At 52.2% G+C, this 19,937-nt stretch overlaps 1 protein-coding gene across 6 annotated transcripts in view; it reads left to right on the top strand.

The window, feature by feature from the left end:
- TCTN3 (tectonic family member 3) overlaps positions 1–19,937 on the top strand; it is a 947,116-nt gene that overhangs the window by 543,520 nt on the left and 383,659 nt on the right. For 3 of the 6 annotated variants that reach the window (XR_013598563.1, XM_078652315.1, XM_078652314.1), the window contains exon 13: positions 1,779–1,919. The exons of 2 other annotated variants lie outside the window; for them this stretch is intronic. Coding sequence is in view for 2 of the 4 variants with exons in the window: in XM_078652315.1 (XP_078508441.1) it covers positions 1,779–1,919 (141 nt within the window). In the remaining 2 variants the exon portion in view is untranslated. Of the gene's footprint in view, positions 1–1,778; positions 1,920–19,937 lie in introns of those variants that run through there. One more of the 6 variants, XR_013598564.1, reaches the window with a different exon arrangement.

Genomic DNA, 19,937 nt, shown 5'->3' with positions numbered 1-19,937 from the left:
GTTTCTATTGTGGAAATGTTGGCAACGCAGGACACATGATGTTCTCTAGGAACTATAATCTCTAACATCAAGTAAAGGTAAGGAGACTGTGTTTCTCTAGCCATAGTTTTAGGTTTAGAAGGCATTCTGAGCAGCAAATGTGGGGGATCCATCCAAGTCCTAGCTCCCTGATGTCTATATTTCAAAAGTCCCCCCAACAGAAAACAGTAACTTTTTCAAATTGAAGCACACTGCGGAGGGCATTCCACAAGAGTGGGGTGTCCGCCTATGACAACAGAAGGTTCTCTAATAAAGTAGCCATAGAAGCAGTGGTTGTGATCCTGCCTGTAGGTAGAAAGGCACCCGCAGGTCATAATGGGAAAAGAGTCTATATCCTTAGAGTCACCATAAAGGTATCTCTATTCTTGTTCGATAAGCATTTCAGTGCCGAGTGGAAAAACAATATTTCATATATTTTGCAATAAGTCATTTTGCAACTTCTGCATGCGAAATTCTGAAAAGAGTTAAGTGGCATGAGAAATGATGCCATAAAGGGCAGTGTGCAAGTATACATATTTCAATAAGTTATTATACAGCAGATAATGCAGAGTTGCCATGAGCATGAGTAGGTTATCAGAATTATAGTGTTCAAGAAACCATACCATTAGAATTAAGATGCCACTTGAAATATGATAATAGAATTATTGTGCCAGAGATTATGCCCCTTTACTTAATCCATCAGTAGAATTATACCATGGAAGGTACAACACTATCACAAACGCATTATCAAAATGAAAATGACAGTAGAAAATGCACTAAACAAAAAACCCTTGGGACCAAGAGCCTGGTTTGTCAGTGAATAGTACTCACAACACTCAATGGGGTTGGAGTAGCTTAGATAAGGTGGAGAAAGAAAATGCTTTTTCTTTCTAGTATTCCCTCACTCACCAGGGTTTCCCCACGGTGACATGCTTCATCATTAGGGCCATCCCAGCCCTCTACGGACTGGGGCGTGCTGCGACTTGCGAAATACGTAGGAGCATTTTTATTTGTGGACAATGTGTGGTGCACGGTGGGTTTTTTGTTTAATTATAATTTGAGGAGGGCGAGCCTGGTTCTTTATCCTCTTCCTCCCTCTCTTTTTGATATATAAGTAGAAAATGCACATCACACTTTTACCCAACAGAGAACAACTGAATATTGTAGAAGTTTCCGCCAGATATAAATGTAATTTATAATCCCATCCCAGAAAAAATTGAGATAAATAGCCCCCTACCAGAAGATATCTGGGAATTCTAGCTGCTTTCATCTCAGTACTTGGCCAATATATGTCCCCCGTGTCTCTGGCCTTTCCACCAGCACATCTACAAACTATGTTTTTACTGAGCCACACCTGAGAGAGGAAGGCTTAGAAGTAATTGGCTCCCAAAGATGCAGACAATGGTCTCTTGTTTCTAAGGTGTGAGGGAATCATTTTTCGTATTCTGCATTTTGGTGTTGTTATGAGATACCGCAAGCTGACAATGCAGTCAAATATAAGCTAGCCACCTGCGACCAATACCGTGCAAACTTGAAGGTAGGCTCGTGGCTGACTTACAAAGGACACTTTAGGTGGCGTTTGCTAAATTGATCTTCATCGGTGAACTAATCTATAGCTTTTTTGGCATGTCCTGTCTAATAATGTTACATTTGGAGAAAAAAAACAGTGAGAGGAACTTTCTGTTGGGAAGGGGGAATTGAAAGTGGTGCTGTCTCCCGCTCTCTAATTGAAATTACTTTTATGCTCTCTTTTTCTCTAGACTCATGGTGACTGCTCCACTGGTTGCATCGTTCCTGTGTCATTGGAAATACAGGTGCTATGGGCAGAAGTGGGGCTGAGGTCCAACCCACAGGCCCAGGTGCTTGGGGCTCGGGTCAAAAGTCACTGCTCACTGCTGACGGTAAGCAAAGGACGGAGGAGACATGCATTTGAACACGCCCTGTGAAAGACATTCTCCATAAAATAATGCTGAGGGAGAGGGGTAGATGGGGAAATGCACTGGACTGTTGCAGTGGGAGATGCACAATTTACTACTTGTGTAACGATATATCTGTAAGAGACTTTAGTTAGTATTAGATTCCTTACCTTAGAATATCCCCAGGCGTCAGACTGGATCCGGAAATTTTTGTGTAGCAGTACCCTTGCGCGTCGGTAGGCGTCGTCTGCGGCTCCGCGTCCGTCGTCGGCGTCGTGGGCGCCGTGATGACATCGTCGGAGTACTTAGACGCCGCCTCCACGTGCTGACGTCAGTTCTTAGACACAGCTTTTCCGCGCCAGAAACGCAGAGCCATGTTAAAAACCAACACTGGTGCCATTGAAACTAGGGCCCTGAAAGGGGACAACCCTAACCCTAGATATTGGTTCGCAGAACAGGGAGGATGGGTGGGTCGGTAAGGAATCTAATACTAACTAAAGTCTCTTACAGATATATCGTTACACAAGTAGTAACTTGTGCATCTGAAAGAGACACGTTAGTATTAGATTCCTTACCTTAGAATAGATACCCCAGCAATACCAACCCCGGTGGTAGGTCTGCGAACCAAATCACACCAGAAAGTCCCGGAGGACAGAACGGCCAAAGAAGCCATCCCTCCGGACTTGGCTGTCCAGGCAGTAGTGTCTTGCAAACGTGTGCAGCGAAGCCCACGTAGCTGCCTGACAGATGTCTTGTAAGGGCACTCCCTCGCCCAGGGCAGTGGTAGTCGCCGTGGCTCGGGTAGAATGAGCCCGCAATCCAGCAGGAGGCTCCTTCCTAGCCAAGGAGTAGCATGCCTGGATACACAGGATGATCCACCGGGAGATGGTCCTCTTGTGCACCGCTTTCCCCTTCTTCGCGCCCACTTAACCAACAAAGAGTTGGTCATCCACCCGGAACTGGCGTGTGCGATTCAAGTAGAATGAGAGCGCACGTTTTGGGTCCAGACGGTGGAGCCGCTCTTCCTCTTTAGAGGGATGCGGTGGCGGGAAGAAGGTTGGCAAGGTGATAGACTGCCCGATGTGGAAGGCCGTGACAACCTTGGGCAGGAAAGAAGGTTTGGTACGCAGCACCACTTTGTCCGTATGGACAGAAAGGAAAGGCGGAGTACAAGAAAGGGCCTGGAGCTCACTCACTCTCCTGGCAGAGGTGATGGCAACCAGGAAAGCAGTCTTCAAAGTCAGAAGGCGAAGAGGACAGTTGTGAAGTGGCTCAAAGGGAGCGCACATCAGAAATGTAAGAACCAGGTTCAAGTCCCACTGAGGCATCACAAACGGAACAGGAGGAAACATGTGTGTGAGGCCCTTAAGAAATCTATTAACAACAGGGGACTTGAACAAAGAAGGTTGATCAGGCAGTGTGAGAAGTTGGCCTGATGTGCAGTGCTCACTATTCTAGTGATCACTATATATCAGTCCAAACAACCCTTATTGATGATTGGTTGTAAGTCAACCTTATAGACCAGCTATCCTAGTAGCATGGATACGAGCAGTCTAAGGCTAAGACTCTAGAGGGCGTGTTAAGCCAGCTGTTTTACCATCACATTACCCCTTGAACACCCAGTGAAAGGACACCACACAAGTTGTTATGAAAATAAACAGTGTATTTATTTATAACAAGACTACCCTGGCTCTTTATGAGACAGGGAGCTAAGCACACAACAAAACTCTTACGAAAATACTTTAAGTCGCACAATTTACACAAATGCCCGAGGGGCACGAAAAACCATATACTACAAAAGTGGAATGCGAAATTACTAGCAGGTAAGTACTACTCTCATAGGCTTTGGGATCGCTAGGACTGGACTACTGAACCTTTAGATTACTAGCAGGAGACCTAGGGACGTCGTGCGCAGAGTGGGAACTCTCACGCGTAATGCGGAACAAAGTCTATGGATCCTAGTAAATGCAAAGTTAGTGTTTTCGGGCGAACCCGACTAGGTAGGACAAAAACGAAAGTGGATCTAGACACTTAGAGAGTGGGCCTACGCTGGAGCACCGGGGTACTCGGTTTACCTAGCCCAGGGGCTGCGGCTGCATAGGGTTCAAGTGTCGTCGGATGTCTTCGTTGATGAACCAGGAGCCTGAAGAAAGAGTTGCTGGCAGGCGGCCAGTGAAGAAAGTTCGGAGTGATCCAAGCCTGGATCAGGGAAGAAGAAGACCTGAAAGCAGAGGGGACCAAGTTCTGAATCACTAGCCAGTGATTAAGTGGGCACCAGGATGGCACCGGGCGAAGTCACCGCAGTCAGGTGAGTGGGCGCTGCTGGGCTCTGCAGTCTCTCGGACCAGGAGGCGTTGTCGGCGACCAGGATGGAGGTGCGAGCTGTCCCACGATGGATGATGCTCTCGACGTCGCTGGACCCAGGATTGGGCAACAAGTCTTGGCAAATGCAAGGCCCACGCGGTGGACCTAAAATGGTGTCTTGAGTGGACCAGGAGGGTCCGGGGTGCTCCTCTTCGGGAAGGGAGCCAGGGCCAGCCTGGAGCAACCAGACCAGCAGCAGTGATGTCGTCGGGCGTCGTTCAGAAGGCCACCAGCCAGCGGGCTAGTAGCCAAACAACGCGGTGAGCAGCAAAAAGCAGAAGGGCCCCGCGCAGATCGTGGAGATGCTGGGAGGCTGCACTTCGGTGCTGGAGCTGCTCAGGGTCGGGGCTTCTCGGACCCCAAAGCACTCACCAGGAAATTACTCGGCGGGCTTGCTGTGCAGAAGTCGTGCAGTCTTGCAGATGGCCGGTCCCTCGAGGTCTCGTCGCACCCACGGTTCTCAGCTGGGCTGTAGAGGTGGGTAGAGGTCAGAGGTGCCAGGGAAGCCGGTTCTCGTCGAGCTGGGCAGTCGGATTCCGGAGGAAGGACTTGCAGCAGACCGCAGTGTTCTTAAGATGGTGCCTGCGGATGCAGGGTGACTACTCCTTAGTCACAAGGGAGAAATCTTAGGAAGAAGTCTTGAGTTCCTTTCGTAGAAAGTAGTTTCAGGATTCAAAGATGATCTGATTTGGAAGGGGGCCAGTTCCTACCTTTATCCTGTAAAAAGTGGCTGGCACGCGACTAAGTCCTGCCCTAGGGGTGGGACTAGGAGGGGGGTGGTTACACCCACTTCCTTGGCGGGCTTTTCCCCAGCACAGGGTCTGGAGTGACCCTGGAACTGGTTCAAGCCAGCCTATGCACAGTGAGCACCGGGGTGCCACGTGCAGTCACCTTCCTCTGAAGCCCTGCCTACCTACAATACACAAAACCCTGTCTGGGACGGTGCTGGCACCGCCCCTGGCAGGAAACCCTTTGTCCTTATCTCCTGCTCTGGGAGGACTCCCAGCAGCAGGAGGGCAGACTTGTGTCTCGGTGGCAGCATCCATTTTGTGGATGCTAAGGCTCTGTCTGACTTTAACCGGGGTTAGGGGTTACATACATGTTGTGTCCCTCTAGAAGGGTGGAATGCTAACCCAGTCGCCAGAATTGGCGAGGGGTTAGTATTCCAATTCGTATGACACCTTACTCGACATGTTTTGATAAAGCGATACCAGAGTTGGCATATAACCGCGAGGATTATAATGCACTTAAGAGTATATGGTATGCGATATCATGGAAACGGCTAAGGGATGGATCCCGAAAGCCGCAGACAGGCTCAGCTCATGCCAGAGCACCATCTCACACGATTCCAAGCACTCTGCCTTCAGGATTGTTAAGGCCTGCCATAGGAGTGACTGATAGGAGATCTGTGTGTCCATTTTAGGGTTAGATATAGGTATACTATATCTACAGCAAAGGGTGATTACACCACCTTGCCCCAGCTGTCGTGCAGCCAGTTGTGTCAGTTTAGTTAGTCAGCCCAGGGGTGGCACAATACATGCTTCAGCCCCTGGGAGACTTCTGGGTACCTCAGCCCTGGGTACAGGGTCTTAGAGAGGGCCCAGTGCCAATTCAGTACCTGAGTACAATTTGGATAGAGAGAACAGCTAGGCTGTGGGTCTGATTAGCAGGCCCACAGCCAGGGAAAGTCGTAAACCAGTGCAGCAAAAAGCAAAAATCTGGGTGATCATAGGATTGCAGACCCTACTCTCCTACATGACCCCCCCCCCCCCCCAAACTTTGGGACAATAAACTGACCTTGACCAGGTGAGTCTTCTTGCTCTAAGTGGAAATACCTGGAGAGCCCATCAGCATTGCTGTGATCAGTACCAGGTCTATGCTCCACTGTAAAATCCATCCCCTGTAGGGAAATGGACCACCTAAGCAGTTTGGGGTTTTCACCCTTCATCTGATTTAGCCACAAGAGGGGCTTATGGTCTGTCTGAATGGTGAAGTGAGTGCCAAACAAGTAGGCCCTCAGCTTCTTCAGGGCCCAGACCACAGCAAAGGCCTCCCTCTCAATAGCTGACCAATTTTTCTCTCTGGGTGTCAACCTCCTACTAATGAAAGCAATAGGCTGATCATTACCATCAAAATTCAGTTGAGACAGAACAGCCCCCACACCCGACTCAGAAGCATCTGTTTGGACAATGAATGGCTTGGAGTAATCTGGACTCTTTAGGATAGGTGCTGTGCACATGGCCTGCTTTAGGTCATTGAATGCTTTCTGACAGCTTGCTGTCCACTGAACTTTCTTTGGCATCTTTTTGCTTGTCAGGTCATTAAGAGGGGTCACTATGGACCCATAATTTCTGACAAACTTCCTATAGTACCCAGTCAGGCCCAAGAAAGCTCGAACCTGGGTCTGGGTGATTGGAGGAGTCCAGTCCTTGATGGCCTGTATCTTACTCTCCAGTGGCTGAACCTGGCCTCCACCTACAAGGTGGCCCAGGTATACAACCTGTCTCTGCCCTATCTGGCACTTTGTGGCCTTGATAGTGAGGCCTGCCTTTTGCAGAGCCTCTAACACTTTCCTCAGGTGGACCAGGTGATCCTCCCAGGTGGAGCTAAAGACAGCAATATCATCAAGATATGCTGCACAGAAGTCATCCAGCCCAGTGAGGACTTGATTCACCAACCTTTGGAAGGTGGCAGGTGCATTTTTCAAACCAAAGGGCATTACCACAAATTGATAATGCCCACCAGGGGTAGAAAATGCTGTCTTGGGTTTGGCCTCCTCAGCTAACCTGATTTGCCAATACCCAGCTGTCAGATCAAATGTACTTAAGAATTTGGCAGAAGCCAATTTATCTATAAGTTCATCTGCTCTTGGAATTGGGTGGGCATCAGTCTTAGTGACTGCATTGAGGCCTCTGTAGTCTACGCAAAACCTCATCTCTCTCTTACCACCCTGGGTGTGAGGCTTTGGCACTAGAACTACTGGGCTAGCCCAAGGGCTATCTGAGGGCTCAATGACTCCCAGCTCCAACATTTTCTGCACTTCAGTTTTGATGCAGTCCCTAACATGATCAGGCTGTCTGTAGATTTTACTCTTGACAGGCAGACTGTCCCCAGTGTCAACATCATGGGTACACCAATCAGTTTGGCTGGGTGTCAGAGAGAACATATGTCTGTAGGATTGCAGAACTTGCCTGCAATCCTGTTGCTGATGTTCAGTGAGGCTGCCACAAAAGACAACACCATCAACTGATCCATCATCAGGATTCTGAGTGAGCAGGTCTGGGAGAGGGTCACTCTCTTCCTCCTGTCCCTCATCTGTGGCCATGAGCAAGCTCATGTCCTTCCTGTCAACATATGCTTTGAGCCTGTTAACATGGAGCACTCTGAGAGGGCTCCTGGGAGTTCCAAGGTCCACCAAGTAGGTAACCTCTCCCTTTTGCTCAATGATGGTGTGGGGCCCAGACCATTTGTCTTTCAGAGCTGCTGGGGCCACTGGCTCCAGCACCCACACCTTCTGTCCTGGCTGGTACACAGTCAGAACAGCCTTTTGGTCATGCCAAGCTTTTTGAAGTTCTTGGCTGGCCTCAAGGTTTTTGGATGCCTTTTCCATACACTCAGCCATCCTGGAGCGGAGACCAAGTACATAGTCCACTATGTTGGTTGCAGGCTTTTTGAGAGGTCTCTCCCATCCTTCCTTCACCAAACACAGGGGTCCTCTTACAGGATGCCCATACAGAAGCTCAAAAGGGCTGTAGCCAACCCCCTTCTGTGGGACCTCTCTGTAAGCAAACAAGAGGCAGGGGATCAGGACATCCCATCTTCTCCTAAGAGTTTCAGGTAGTCCATGAATCATCCCTTTGAGGGTCCTGTTGAATCTCTCAACAAGCCCATTGCATTGTGGATGATAGGGTATGGTGAACTTGTAGTTCACACCACACTCTTTCCACATGGCAGTCAGATATCCCGACATGAAGTTTGTACCTCTGTCAGAAACGACCTCCTTAGGGAAACCCACTCTGGAGAACACTCCAACTAGGGCTCTTGCCACTACAGGTGCTGTAGTGGTCCTAAGTGGAATAGCTTCAGGATACCTGGTGGCATGATCCACCACCACCAGTATAAACTTGTGCCCTGATGCTGTCTGGGGTTCCATTGGACCAACAATGTCAATCCCCACTCTTTCAAAGGGAACCCCCACCACAGGTAGTGGTATGAGGGGGGCCTTTGTTGTGCCACCTGACTTACCACTGGCTTGGCAAGTGACACAGGAGCGACAAAACTCCTTGGTATTCTCATTCATATGGGGCCAGTGAAAGTGTGAGACAAGCCTGTCCCAAGTCTTTGTCTGACCTAAATGACCTGCAAGGGGAATCTCATGGGCCAAGGTGAGAAGGAAACCTCTCAGAGACAAGGGGATGACCAGCCTCCTGGTTGCACCAGGCTTGGGGTCTCTTGCCTCAGAGTACAGGAGTCCATCTTCCCAGTATACCCTGTGGGCACCTGTGGCATTCCCTGCAGCCTCAGCAGCAGCCTGCTGTCTGAGGGGTTCAAGGGAAGGGCAGTCTAACTGTGCCTTCCCCAGGTCTGCTCTGGAGGGTCCCCCTGAGCCCAGAAACTCAACTTGATCAAGTTCAAGCTCTTTAGGCTCAGTTTCCCTCAGCTCTCTCAGATCAGCCTCCTCAGAGACTTGATCCTCAACCTGGGGCAAGGGGGAAGGCAAAGCCTTACCCTTACTGCTCTTCTTCTTGGAAGGTGTCTGGTCCATAGTTTCAGGATCCAGCACCTGTTCAGTGGGGCATTTTCTGGCCTGTGACCTAGTCACAGCAAGCACATGTGCTGGCAAGCCTAACATTTCCATGTGAGTCCTCTGCTCCACTTCTGACCATTGTGATGACTCCAAATCATTGCCCAACAAACAATCAACTGGGAGGTCTGAACTGACTACAACTTTCTTTTGTCCCTTCACTCCACCCCAGGAGAAAGCCACAATTGCCACACTATGATTAGTAGTGACATTGCTGGCATTGGTCACCAGGAAATCAGTACCTGGCATGATCTGTCCAGGGTCCACAAAGTTAGGTGTCACCATGGTGACACTGGCACAAGTGTCCCTATAGGCCTGAGCCATTTTGCCATTTATCAAAGGTGTCTGCCTGTATTTGCCCAAAGTATTGGGACTTATTTCAGGGGACATATCTATATCCCCTGTACAGACAAGGACAGCCTGAGTGAGTGTGCCAACTAAGTTGTCAGACCCCTCAGTACCCAAGGTTAACCCAACTAATGCCTTGGGAGGTACACTACCACTACTGACTGTACTAGGGGGTGCGGTTGCCTTAGGGGCTGTAGTGGCAGGAGTTTGTCCTCCTCTTTTGGTGCACTCACTAAACCAGTGAGATTTACTTTTGCAGTACTGGCACCACCTTTTTGACTGGCCTTCTTGAGTCTTCTTCTTCTGGGAAGCCTGACCCCCACCCTCTTTGGTTTGTTGGGGACCTGGTGAAGACTTCTGGTCATTTTGTTCACTCTTTGCATTACCCTTCTGGTCTGCTTTCCTCTGACCACCCTGGTTCTGGTTCTGGTTCTGCTTGATCCTTGTCCTGACCCATTTGTCTGCCTTCTTTCCCAATTCTTGGGGAGAGGTCAGATCTGAATCAACAAGGTGCTGGTGCAACAACTGGTTCTGACAATTGTTTAAAATTTGTTCTCTCATCATTAGATTATACAATCCTGTGTAATCTGTAACCTTGCTACCCAGCAACCAGCCCTCCAAAGCCTTAGTGGCACAATCCACAAAGTCAGACCAGTCCTGAGACTGTGTTTTCTGGGTGTCTCTGAACAGCAACCTGTACTGCTCAGTGGTTAAACCAAACCCATCAACCAGTGTATTCTTCAGGACCTGGTAATTGTTAGCATCCTCCACTCTTGTAGTGAGGAGCTTATCTCTACCTTTACCATCAAAGGAGAGCCACAGTATAGCTGCCCACTGACTCTGGGGAATGCACTGCACAGTGCAGGCCCTCTCCAGAGCAGCCATCCATTTCTGGATATCATCCCCTTGCTTAAAGGGGGGCACTATTTTAGTCAGGTGTTTAGTATCTAAACCCTTCTCTCTATCTCTTGGGAGATTGCTGCCACCAGTGGGAGCTAGCCCACTCATCTGCTGCTCTCTAGCAAAGGCAAGCTTTTCTTTGGCCAGGGCAAGTTCTTCCCTTTCAATCCTCAGAGCAGCCTGTTTCATCCTAGCTTCATGCTCTATTCTCTGAGGGGAAGTCACTCTCCTCTGTGGAGAGTTTCTCCTCCTCTGGGAAGAGGCATTAGAGTGCAGAGATCTATTGGAGTCCCTAGAAAGAGATCTATCTCTTCTACCTCCAAGGTTAGGCCCACTTCGGGTTAGTACTGGGGGGCCCCCAGATCCTAGCCCAAGTAAGTCTAAGTTGGCCTTGGTTAGCCTTCTGACTACCTCAAGACCTTTGTCTACCTCATCCCCAGAGAGTTCCTCTTGATCCTCCTCCCCAACTGTATTTACAGTGTTGTGGAGGTCTGGATCCCCAGTGGTACCCTCTAAGGCTGGCATATTCCCATCTAGCTGAGAAAGCTTTCTCGCATCATAGGTCTCTAAGAGGCCTATTAGAAAGGGAATGGTGGGGTTAGACCCCTGTTTCAGTTTCCTGGAGGTACACACTTGTCTCATCTCCTGAAAACTGAGAGCTGCATATCTTGAAGTGACCTGTGGAGGGTCAATAACCACAAGGGGAGTCTCTGTAGACTCTCCATGGGTAGACATGCTTTTCTAGTGAGGTGTAAGTGGTGCACTTACCTACACTATATGTTTGCCTACTGATCCCTTGCTAGAGTTGTAGTTTAGGGTGTGCTAGGCCCTAGGAGCTACAACAGCTGGTTCAGTAGAACTCAGAGTATTCTAAGCTACGTTATATGTACCTTTAGTACTTATGTGATCTTTCACACGATATTATTAGGGCATGTGTGGTAAAACAACAGCAAGCTCAAATCCCAACCGCTGCTCACCAATGTGAGAAGTTGGCCTGATGTGCAGTGCTCACTATTCTAGTGATCACTATATATCAGTCCAAACAACCCTTATTGATGATTGGTTGTAAGTCAACCTTATAGACCAGCTATCCTAGTAGCATGGATACGAGCAGTCTAAGGCTAAGACTCTAGAGGGCGTGTTAAGCCAGCTGTTTTACCATCACATTACCCCTTGAACACCCAGTGAAAGGACACCACACAAGTTGTTATGAAAATAAACAGTGTATTTATTTATAACAAGACTACCCTGGCTCTTTATGAGACAGGGAGCTAAGCACACAACAAAACTCTTACGAAAATACTTTAAGTCGCACAATTTACACAAATGCCCGAGGGGCACGAAAAACCATATACTACAAAAGTGGAATGCGAAATTACTAGCAGGTAAGTACTACTCTCATAGGCTTTGGGATCGCTAGGACTGGACTACTGAACCTTTAGATTACTAGCAGGAGACCTAGGGACGTCGTGTGCAGAGTGGGAACTCTCACGCGTAATGCGGAACAAAGTCTATGGATCCTAGTAAATGCAAAGTTAGTGTTTTCGGGCGAACCCGACTAGGTAGGACAAAAACGAAAGTGGATGTAGACACTTAGAGAGTGGGCCTACGCTGGAGCACCGGAGTACTCGGTTTACCTAGCCCAGGGGCTGCGGCTGCATAGGGTTCAAGTGTCGTCGGATGTCTTCGTTGATGAACCAGGAGCCTGAAGAAAGAGTTGCTGGCAGGCGGCCAGTGAAGAAAGTTCGGAGTGATCCAAGCCTGGATCAGGGAAGAAGAAGACCTGAAAGCAGAGGGGACCAAGTTCTGAATCACTAGCCAGTGATTAAGTGGGCACCAGGATGGCACCGGGCGAAGTCACCGCAGTCAGGTGAGTGGGCGCTGCTGGGCTCTGCAGTCTCTCGGACCAGGAGGCGTTGTCGGCGACCAGGATGGAGGTGCGAGCTGTCCCACGATGGATGATGCTCTCGACGTCGCTGGACCCAGGATTGGGCAACAAGTCTTGGCAAATGCAAGGCCCACGCGGTGGACCTAAAATGGCGTCTTGAGTGGACCAGGAGGGTCCGGGGTGCTCCTCTTCGGGAAGGGAGCCAGGGCCAGCCTGGAGCAACCAGACCAGCAGCAGTGATGTCGTCGGGCGTCGTTCAGAAGGCCACCAGCCAGCGGGCTAGTAGCCAAACAACGCGGTGAGCAGCAAAAAGCAGAAGGGCCCCGCGCAGATCGTGGAGATGCTGGGAGGCTGCACTTCGGTGCTGGAGCTGCTCAGGGTCGGGGCTTCTCGGACCCCAAAGCACTCACCAGGAAATTACTCGGCGGGCTTGCTGTGCAGAAGTCGTGCAGTCTTGCAGATGGCCGGTCCCTCGAGGTCTCGTCGCACCCACGGTTCTCAGCTGGGCTGTAGAGGTGGGTAGAGGTCAGAGGTGCCAGGGAAGCCGGTTCTCGTCGAGCTGGGCAGTCGGATTCCGGAGGAAGGACTTGCAGCAGACCGCAGTGTTCTTAAGATGGTGCCTGCGGATGCAGGGTGACTACTCCTTAGTCACAAGGGAGAAATCTTAGGAAGAAGTCTTGAGTTCCTTTCGTAGAAAGTAGTTTCAGGATTCAAAGATGATCTGATTTGGAAGGGGGCCAGTTCCTACCTTTATCCTGTAAAAAGGGGCTGGCACGCGACTAAGTCCTGCCCTAGGGGTGGGACTAGGAGGGGGGTGGTTACACCCACTTCCTTGGCGGGCTTTTCCCCAGCACAGGGTCTGGAGTGACCCTGGAACTGGTTCAAGCCAGCCTATGCACAGTGAGCACCGGGGTGCCACGTGCAGTCACCTTCCTCTGAAGCCCTGCCTACCTACAATACACACAACCCTGTCTGGGACGGTGCTGGCACCGCCCCTGGCAGGAAACCCTTTGTCCTTATCTCCTGCTCTGGGAGGACTCCCAGCAGCAGGAGGGCAGACTTGTGTCTCGGTGGCAGCATCCATTTTGTGGATGCTAAGGCTCTGTCTGACTTTAACCGGGGTTAGGGGTTACATACATGTCGTGTCCCTCTAGAAGGGTGGAATGCTAACCCCGTCGCCAGAATTGGCGAGGGGTTAGTATTCCAATTCGTATGACACCTTACTCGACATGTTTTGATAAAGCGATACCAGAGTTGGCATATAACCGCGAGGATTATAATGCACTTAAGAGTATATGGTATGCGATATCATGGAAACGGCTAAGGGATGGATCCCGAAAGCCGCAGACAGGCTCAGCTCATGCCAGAGCACCATCTCACACGATTCCAAGCACTCTGCCTTCAGGATTGTTAAGGCCTGCCATAGGAGTGACTGATAGGAGATCTGTGTGTCCATTTTAGGGTTAGATATAGGTATACTATATCTACAGCAAAGGGTGATTACACCACCTTGCCCCAGCTGTCGTGCAGCCAGTTGTGTCAGTTTAGTTAGTCAGCCCAGGGGTGGCACAATACATGCTTCAGCCCCTGGGAGACTTCTGGGTACCTCAGCCCTGGGTACAGGGTCTTAGAGAGGGCCCAGTGCCAATTCAGTACCTGAGTACAATTTGGATAGAGAGAACAGCTAGGCTGTGGGTCTGATTAGCAGGCCCACAGCCAGGGAAAGTCGTAAACCAGTGCAGCAAAAAGCAAAAATCTGGGTGATCATAGGATTGCAGACCCTACTCTCCTACAGGCACCTGAGAAAGGCTGAAAGGGCAGAAAGGTAGCCCTTGATAGTGCCCAGAGCAGAGCCCTGCTGGGCAAGAGAAAGAAGGAAGCGAAGGACTTCAGAAAGAGGGGCATTGAGGGGATCCACAGCCTTTGCTGTGCACCATGCCACAAATATGTTCCACCTGCAGGCGTATACCGACTTTGTGGAGGGACGCCTGGCTGCCAGAATGATGTTACAAACTTCAGAAGGCACGTCAAATGGCCTCAACTGTCGCCGCTCAATCTCCAAGCATGGAGGTGGAGACTGGACAGGTTTGGGTGGAGGACCGTCCCCTGCTGCTGCGACAGAAGGTCCTCCTGAAGAGGCAGACGAACCGGCGGATCGACTGACAGACTGAGTAGCTCTGGATACCAGTACCTTCTCGCCCAGTCCGGAGCCACAAGGATGACTTGGGCCCGGTCGCGCTTGATCTTCTTCAGCACTCTGGGCAGAAGTGGTATAGGCGGAAAGGCGTACAACAGACCGCAACTCCACTCGCGATGAAAAGCGTCTCCGATCGAGTGCCGCCTTGGAAATTCCAACACGCAGAACTGATGACATTGCGCATTCTCTTCGGTGGCGAATAGATCTAACCAAGGCTCTCCCCATCGCTGAAAGAGGCCTTGCGCCACGTCCGAGTTCAGACGCCATTCGTGATCCATCATGCACCGACGACTGAGCTCGTCCGCCCTGGCGTTCAGAGAACCTGCCAGGTGTTGAGCCACCATGGTCACGCCCTGGCGTTCCAGCCATTGCCAAAGGCGAAGAGCCTCTTGACAAAGGATCCACGACCCCACCCCGCCTTGTTTGTTGCAGTACCCACATGGCGGTGGTGTTGTCCGTGAATACCTGCACTACACTCCCCCAGACAGAGGGGAGGAATGCCTTCAGTGCCAGACTAATCGCCCGGAGCTCCAACAGGTTGATGTGGAGCCGGGTCTCCGCGGGAGACCAGAGGCCTCTGATCTCCGCCTCTCCCAAGTGGCCTCCCCAGCCCTGGAGGGACGCGTCCATCACAACTACGTGCTCCGGTTGGGGAAGGGAGAAGGATCTGCCGCTGACCCAATCGCGGTCCGTAAGCCACCACTGCAGCTGTCTCGCAGTGCCCTCCGAGATCAGGACGTGGTCGGATAGGTTGCCCTGATGCTGGGCCCACTGAAACTTCAGGTCCCACTGCAGAGCCCGCATCCGCCACCTGGCGTGATGCACCAGTAGGATGCAGGAGGCCATCAGCCCCAGAAGCCGCAGCGTCAACCTGACCGAACCCCGGGATAACGGCTGAAAGATGGGAATCAGAGCCTGAATATTCCGGACCCGCTGTTCGGGCGGGTAAACCCGGAACCGCGCCGAGTCCAGAACCGCTCCGATGAAGAGGAGCTTCTGAGAGGGGCACAGGTGTGACTTCGGCACATTGATGGAGAACCCCAGCTGGTGCAGGAGGTCCGCCGTCTTCTGGAGGTGGCTGACGACTGTCTGGGGCGAGCCTGCCTTCAACAACCAGTCGTCGAGGTAGGGGAAGACTGAAACCCCTAACCTGCGCAGATGAGCTGCGACCACCGCCAACACCTTTGTGAACACCCGTGGGGCGCTGGTAAGGCCGAAGGGGAGCACGGTAAATTGAAAGTGCTCGTGGCCCACCATGAACCGCAGGTAGCGCTGGTGGGCAGGCAGGACGGGGATATGAAAGTAAGCGTCCTGCAAGTCCAACGCTACCATCCAGTCTCCTGGGTCCAGGGCAGCCAAGACCTGAGCCAGTGTCAGCATCTTGAACTTCTCCTTCCGGAGGAAGCCGTTGACGTTCCGTAGGTCCAAGATAGGGCGTAGGCCCCCTTTGCCCTTCTTGGGTACCAGAAAGTAGTGGGAGTAGCAACCACACCCTACTTCTGCCCAGGAACGCGCTCGATGGCCCCCTTGGCCAAGAGGGCCGTAACTTCCTCCTGCAGAAGTCGCAAATGATCCCCCGATACACGGTGGTTCTGCAGTGGCATGGCTGGAGGAGTCGCCTCGTAGGGCAGGGAGTAGCCCCTTCGGACGATTTGCAGCACCCACCTGTCCGATGTGACAGTGCGCCAGTGGAGGTGGTGATGGCGAACCCTGCCCCCCACCGGCGTCACATGGGCCTGAAAGCACGGACTAGGAGGGTTTTGAGGTGGATGCTGCGGGGGAAGGTGTGGACTGACCTCGCCGCTGCCCCCGACCGCCTGGACGGCGGTTCCCACGGCCGCCACCGCGTTGGGTATTGCCCTGCGGAGCGTGGCTGGCGGCGCGTGTGGGCGCACCCCTTCCGTGGCCACGAAAGGAGTGAAAGGCAGCCGATTGCTGGCGCTGGCCCGAGAGGCCCAATGACTTGGCCGTAGCCCTGGAGTCCTTAAAGCGCTCAAGCGCATGGTCTGCCTTGTCGCCAAAGAGGCGACTGCCATCGAACGGCATGTCCATGAGTGTGTTCTGGACATCTGCCGAGAAATTGGCGGACCTCAGCCAGGCGTGGCGTCTGACCGCCACCGTCGTTGCCATCGCTCTACCTAGCGAGTCGGTGGTATCCAGCCCGCACCTGATGGAATACTTGGCTGCATCCCGGCCCTCCACAAGGGCTTGGCCGAGTTTGGCCCGTACCTCCAACGGACACTCTGGCAGCACCTCCGCGACCTTATCCCACACAGAGTGGATGTAACGTCCCAAGAGGCAGGCGGTGTTGGAAGACCGCAGGCCCAGACTAAGGGAGGAGAAGATCTTCTTCCCATACTGGTCATACCTCTTGGATTCCCTGTCCGTCGGGGCCGACGGGAATGCGGTCTGGGAATTGGAGGCCTGGATGACCAGGCTCCCGGGGGTAGGGTGGGAGGACAGGAAACAAGGGTCGCCCGGGGCTGGGCGGTGGCGTCTGGCCACGTTCCTATCTACGGGCGAACCCGTAGCGGGCTTGGACCAAGTGCCCAGAAGAACGTCGGTCAAGGCCTCATTAAAGGGCAGCAGAGGCTCGGCGGAGCTTGACTGCGGTTTAAGGACCTCAGTGAGGAGGTTAGTCCTCACGGCCGCGACGGGGAGCTCAAGACCCAAGGCCTTGGCAGCCCTCATCAGCACCACACTATATGTTGCCCCCTCCTCCGAAGCCACGGTAGGAGGGGAGACAAAACCAGTGTCTGGCGAGGTGTCCAGACCACTGGCCTCCCCAAGGTCTCCTGTCCAGTCCTCATGAGACTGACACTCCCTAGTCAGAGGGTCCTCAGACCCCTCCCAGTCCTCTTCATCACCCATCTCCTGAAACTCAGGGTTCTCAACTAATGGGGCCTGTTCATAGAAGTGAAACTCTCCAAACGACGTCTGGAGCGGCGCCCAACGGGGCCGTCCCGGCGCCGGAACAGTAACGGAGGTGGAACCGGGGACGGCGCCGCCCGAGGACGGCGCCGCCCGAGGACGGCGCCGGAGGCGACACCTGAGGGTCCGACGCCGGGGAGGTCGTAAGGTCCACCGGCGACGAACCCGATCCCGAAGGAGGTCCAGCGGCGTCCTGCGGCGCCGGGCCCGAAGGCGCCGGCGGCTCCGGAACAACTGAACCCCGCGGCACCGGGCCCGGAGGCGCCGGCGGCGTCGGGATAACGGGAACCTGCGGCGCCGGGCCCAAAGGCGTCGGCGGCGCCGGGGCCGAAGCACCCGACGGCGTCGGGGCAGATCCCTCCGACCCGCTAGGGGTCCCAGACGGGTCCGCTGGGCCCGAAGGCGCCGCGGAGCCCGTCGGAGGAGAGAGTTTCCTCATGGCCATGAGGAAGCGCTCGACCTCCTCCGGCGTCGCGTTGAGCCGAGGGACCGTAGGGTATGGGGCTGAACGCGGCGCCCGCGGCTCCAACGGAGCCGCGTGGGTGGTGTCACCCGAACCCCCGGCCGCAGCGCGCGAGCGCCGGGGGGAGTCCGAAGAGCGATGACGCCGCTTGGACTTCTTGTGCCGCTTACCTGACGACGACTTCGACCCGGAGGAGTGCGGCCTACTCTCGGAACTGTGGTGGCTCCGAGCCCGCGACCTGTCCCTCGACCTCCCATGGGATCGGGACCTCTCGCGGCGCGGGACCGACTGCCGTAGTTCGAGCCGCCTGCGGGACCGCTCCCGTCTGGCTTTCGAAGAGAGGGTCCGGCAGTCGGAGCAGGCCTTGTCGTCGTGGTCGACGCCGAGACAAGATAAACACACGCGGTGAGGATCCGTGACCGACATCAGGCAGGTCGCAATCCTCGCAGTGCTTAAACCCGGGCATCCCTACGGCACCGTTGGAGACGAAGACTCGAAAAAGGATCAAAAATGATCAAAAAGGGTTAGTCAAAAAAGACTAGGGTTACTGCTTTTTCCAGATCTGCGCTTGCTGGCGCGGAAAAAAGAAGAACTGACGTAGGCACACGGAGGCGGCGTCTAAGTACTCCGACGACGTCATCACGGCGCCCACGACGCCGACGACGGACGCAAAGCCGCAGACGACGCCTACCGACGCGCAAGGGTACTGCTACGCAAAAATTTCCGGATCCAGTCTGACGCCTGGGGATATTCTAAGGTAAGGAATCTAATACTAACGTGTCTCTTTCAGATATTACTTTCAGGAAGTCCTTCGATGGGAAGGGGAAACGCACTGGACTGTAGCAGTGGGATAGATGACTTTCAGGAAGACCTTCTAAGGGGAAGGAGTGCATCTCAAAGTTTCAATGTGGCAAGGTCGGGAGTCACGAAGTCTTGCAGTGTTAGATTGTCTGGTTCTCAGAAAGGTGTGCCGCACTCCACAGTGTGATGCATGTATTAGTAAGTAACAAGGCGGGAGAGGGGTGGGAAAGGTGCATGCTTTGTACAGTCTTATAGTGTGAGAGACTTGCAATGGAAAGTCTTGCAATGATAGAGGTAAGGTTCACAAAGTCCTTCGTTGGGAAGAAGCACATCATGAAATCTCACAATAGCTGGGGCAGTTGTCATGCAGTGGGAGAGGCAAGCTTCAGGAAGGCCTTCAGTGGGAAGGAGTTTATCATGAAAGCTTGTAGTGAGGGTCATGGGCCATGAAGTTTTGCATTAGTAGAGAGCTGCATCTGAGGTGTGCATTGGCACGTTTCACAGTGGGAGAGGCTTATTTCGGAGTTCTGATGATGTGGAGAGGCATGCATTATAAAGTTTTGCATGTTCCATGAAGTCTCTGGTTGGAAGAGAAGCACCAGAAAGTATTGCAACAGGACAGCCAGGTCTCAGAAAGTATTGAGTGTTGAGAAGATATGATGGATTCAGTCTGCAACCTCTTGCACCTGCTTCCATAGACGTAAGTCTGTTTTTTTCTGGGTTCTCTGCAATTTGGGGAAATGTTTTCCCTGATTCGTTATTTTAAAATTCATGAAAGCAATGGAAATGCATTCAGTATTCCAGGAGAATCACTGTCCAGTAGGACAAAGCCAGTTTCAAACTATCGAAATACAGATTTACCTTCATCTTACGAAAAGGAAGAGGCTTAGACTATTCAATTGCATACCCCATCTTCGCCTAGGAAATACCTACACTACTGTAGGTGAAGTGACCACTAGCAGTGGATGCACTATTAACCTAAGTAGCCACCTAAGCCTTCAGGCTGTGGACTAGTAAATGTGTCCTATATTAACACAGTGTAACAGGTTTGTTGATAGTTGGGAACTGGAACATAGAATCACATCGTAAAGATATTTTTTTATACTAAAGAGGGCCCTCTCACATTTAACATGACTCTGGCCCTGATACCGAATAGGATCGATGGGGGACGAGGTATTTACCATATTGACAAATTTCGATATTGCAGGGTGAGGTATATACCAGTTGCGGTAAAAACCTCTTGTTGAGATTTTTCAGTTAGAAAATGGGGAATAACGTGTAAACTCCACTGCTTACCGTGTCGAATT

The sequence above is a fragment of the Lissotriton helveticus genome, chromosome 7 (genome assembly GCF_964261635.1).
Source record: "Lissotriton helveticus chromosome 7, aLisHel1.1, whole genome shotgun sequence".
NCBI classification, from domain to species: Eukaryota; Metazoa; Chordata; class Amphibia; order Caudata; family Salamandridae; genus Lissotriton; species Lissotriton helveticus.
The sequence above is the reverse complement of the archived record's forward strand: the minus strand, read 5'-3'. Positions and strand labels throughout refer to the sequence as shown.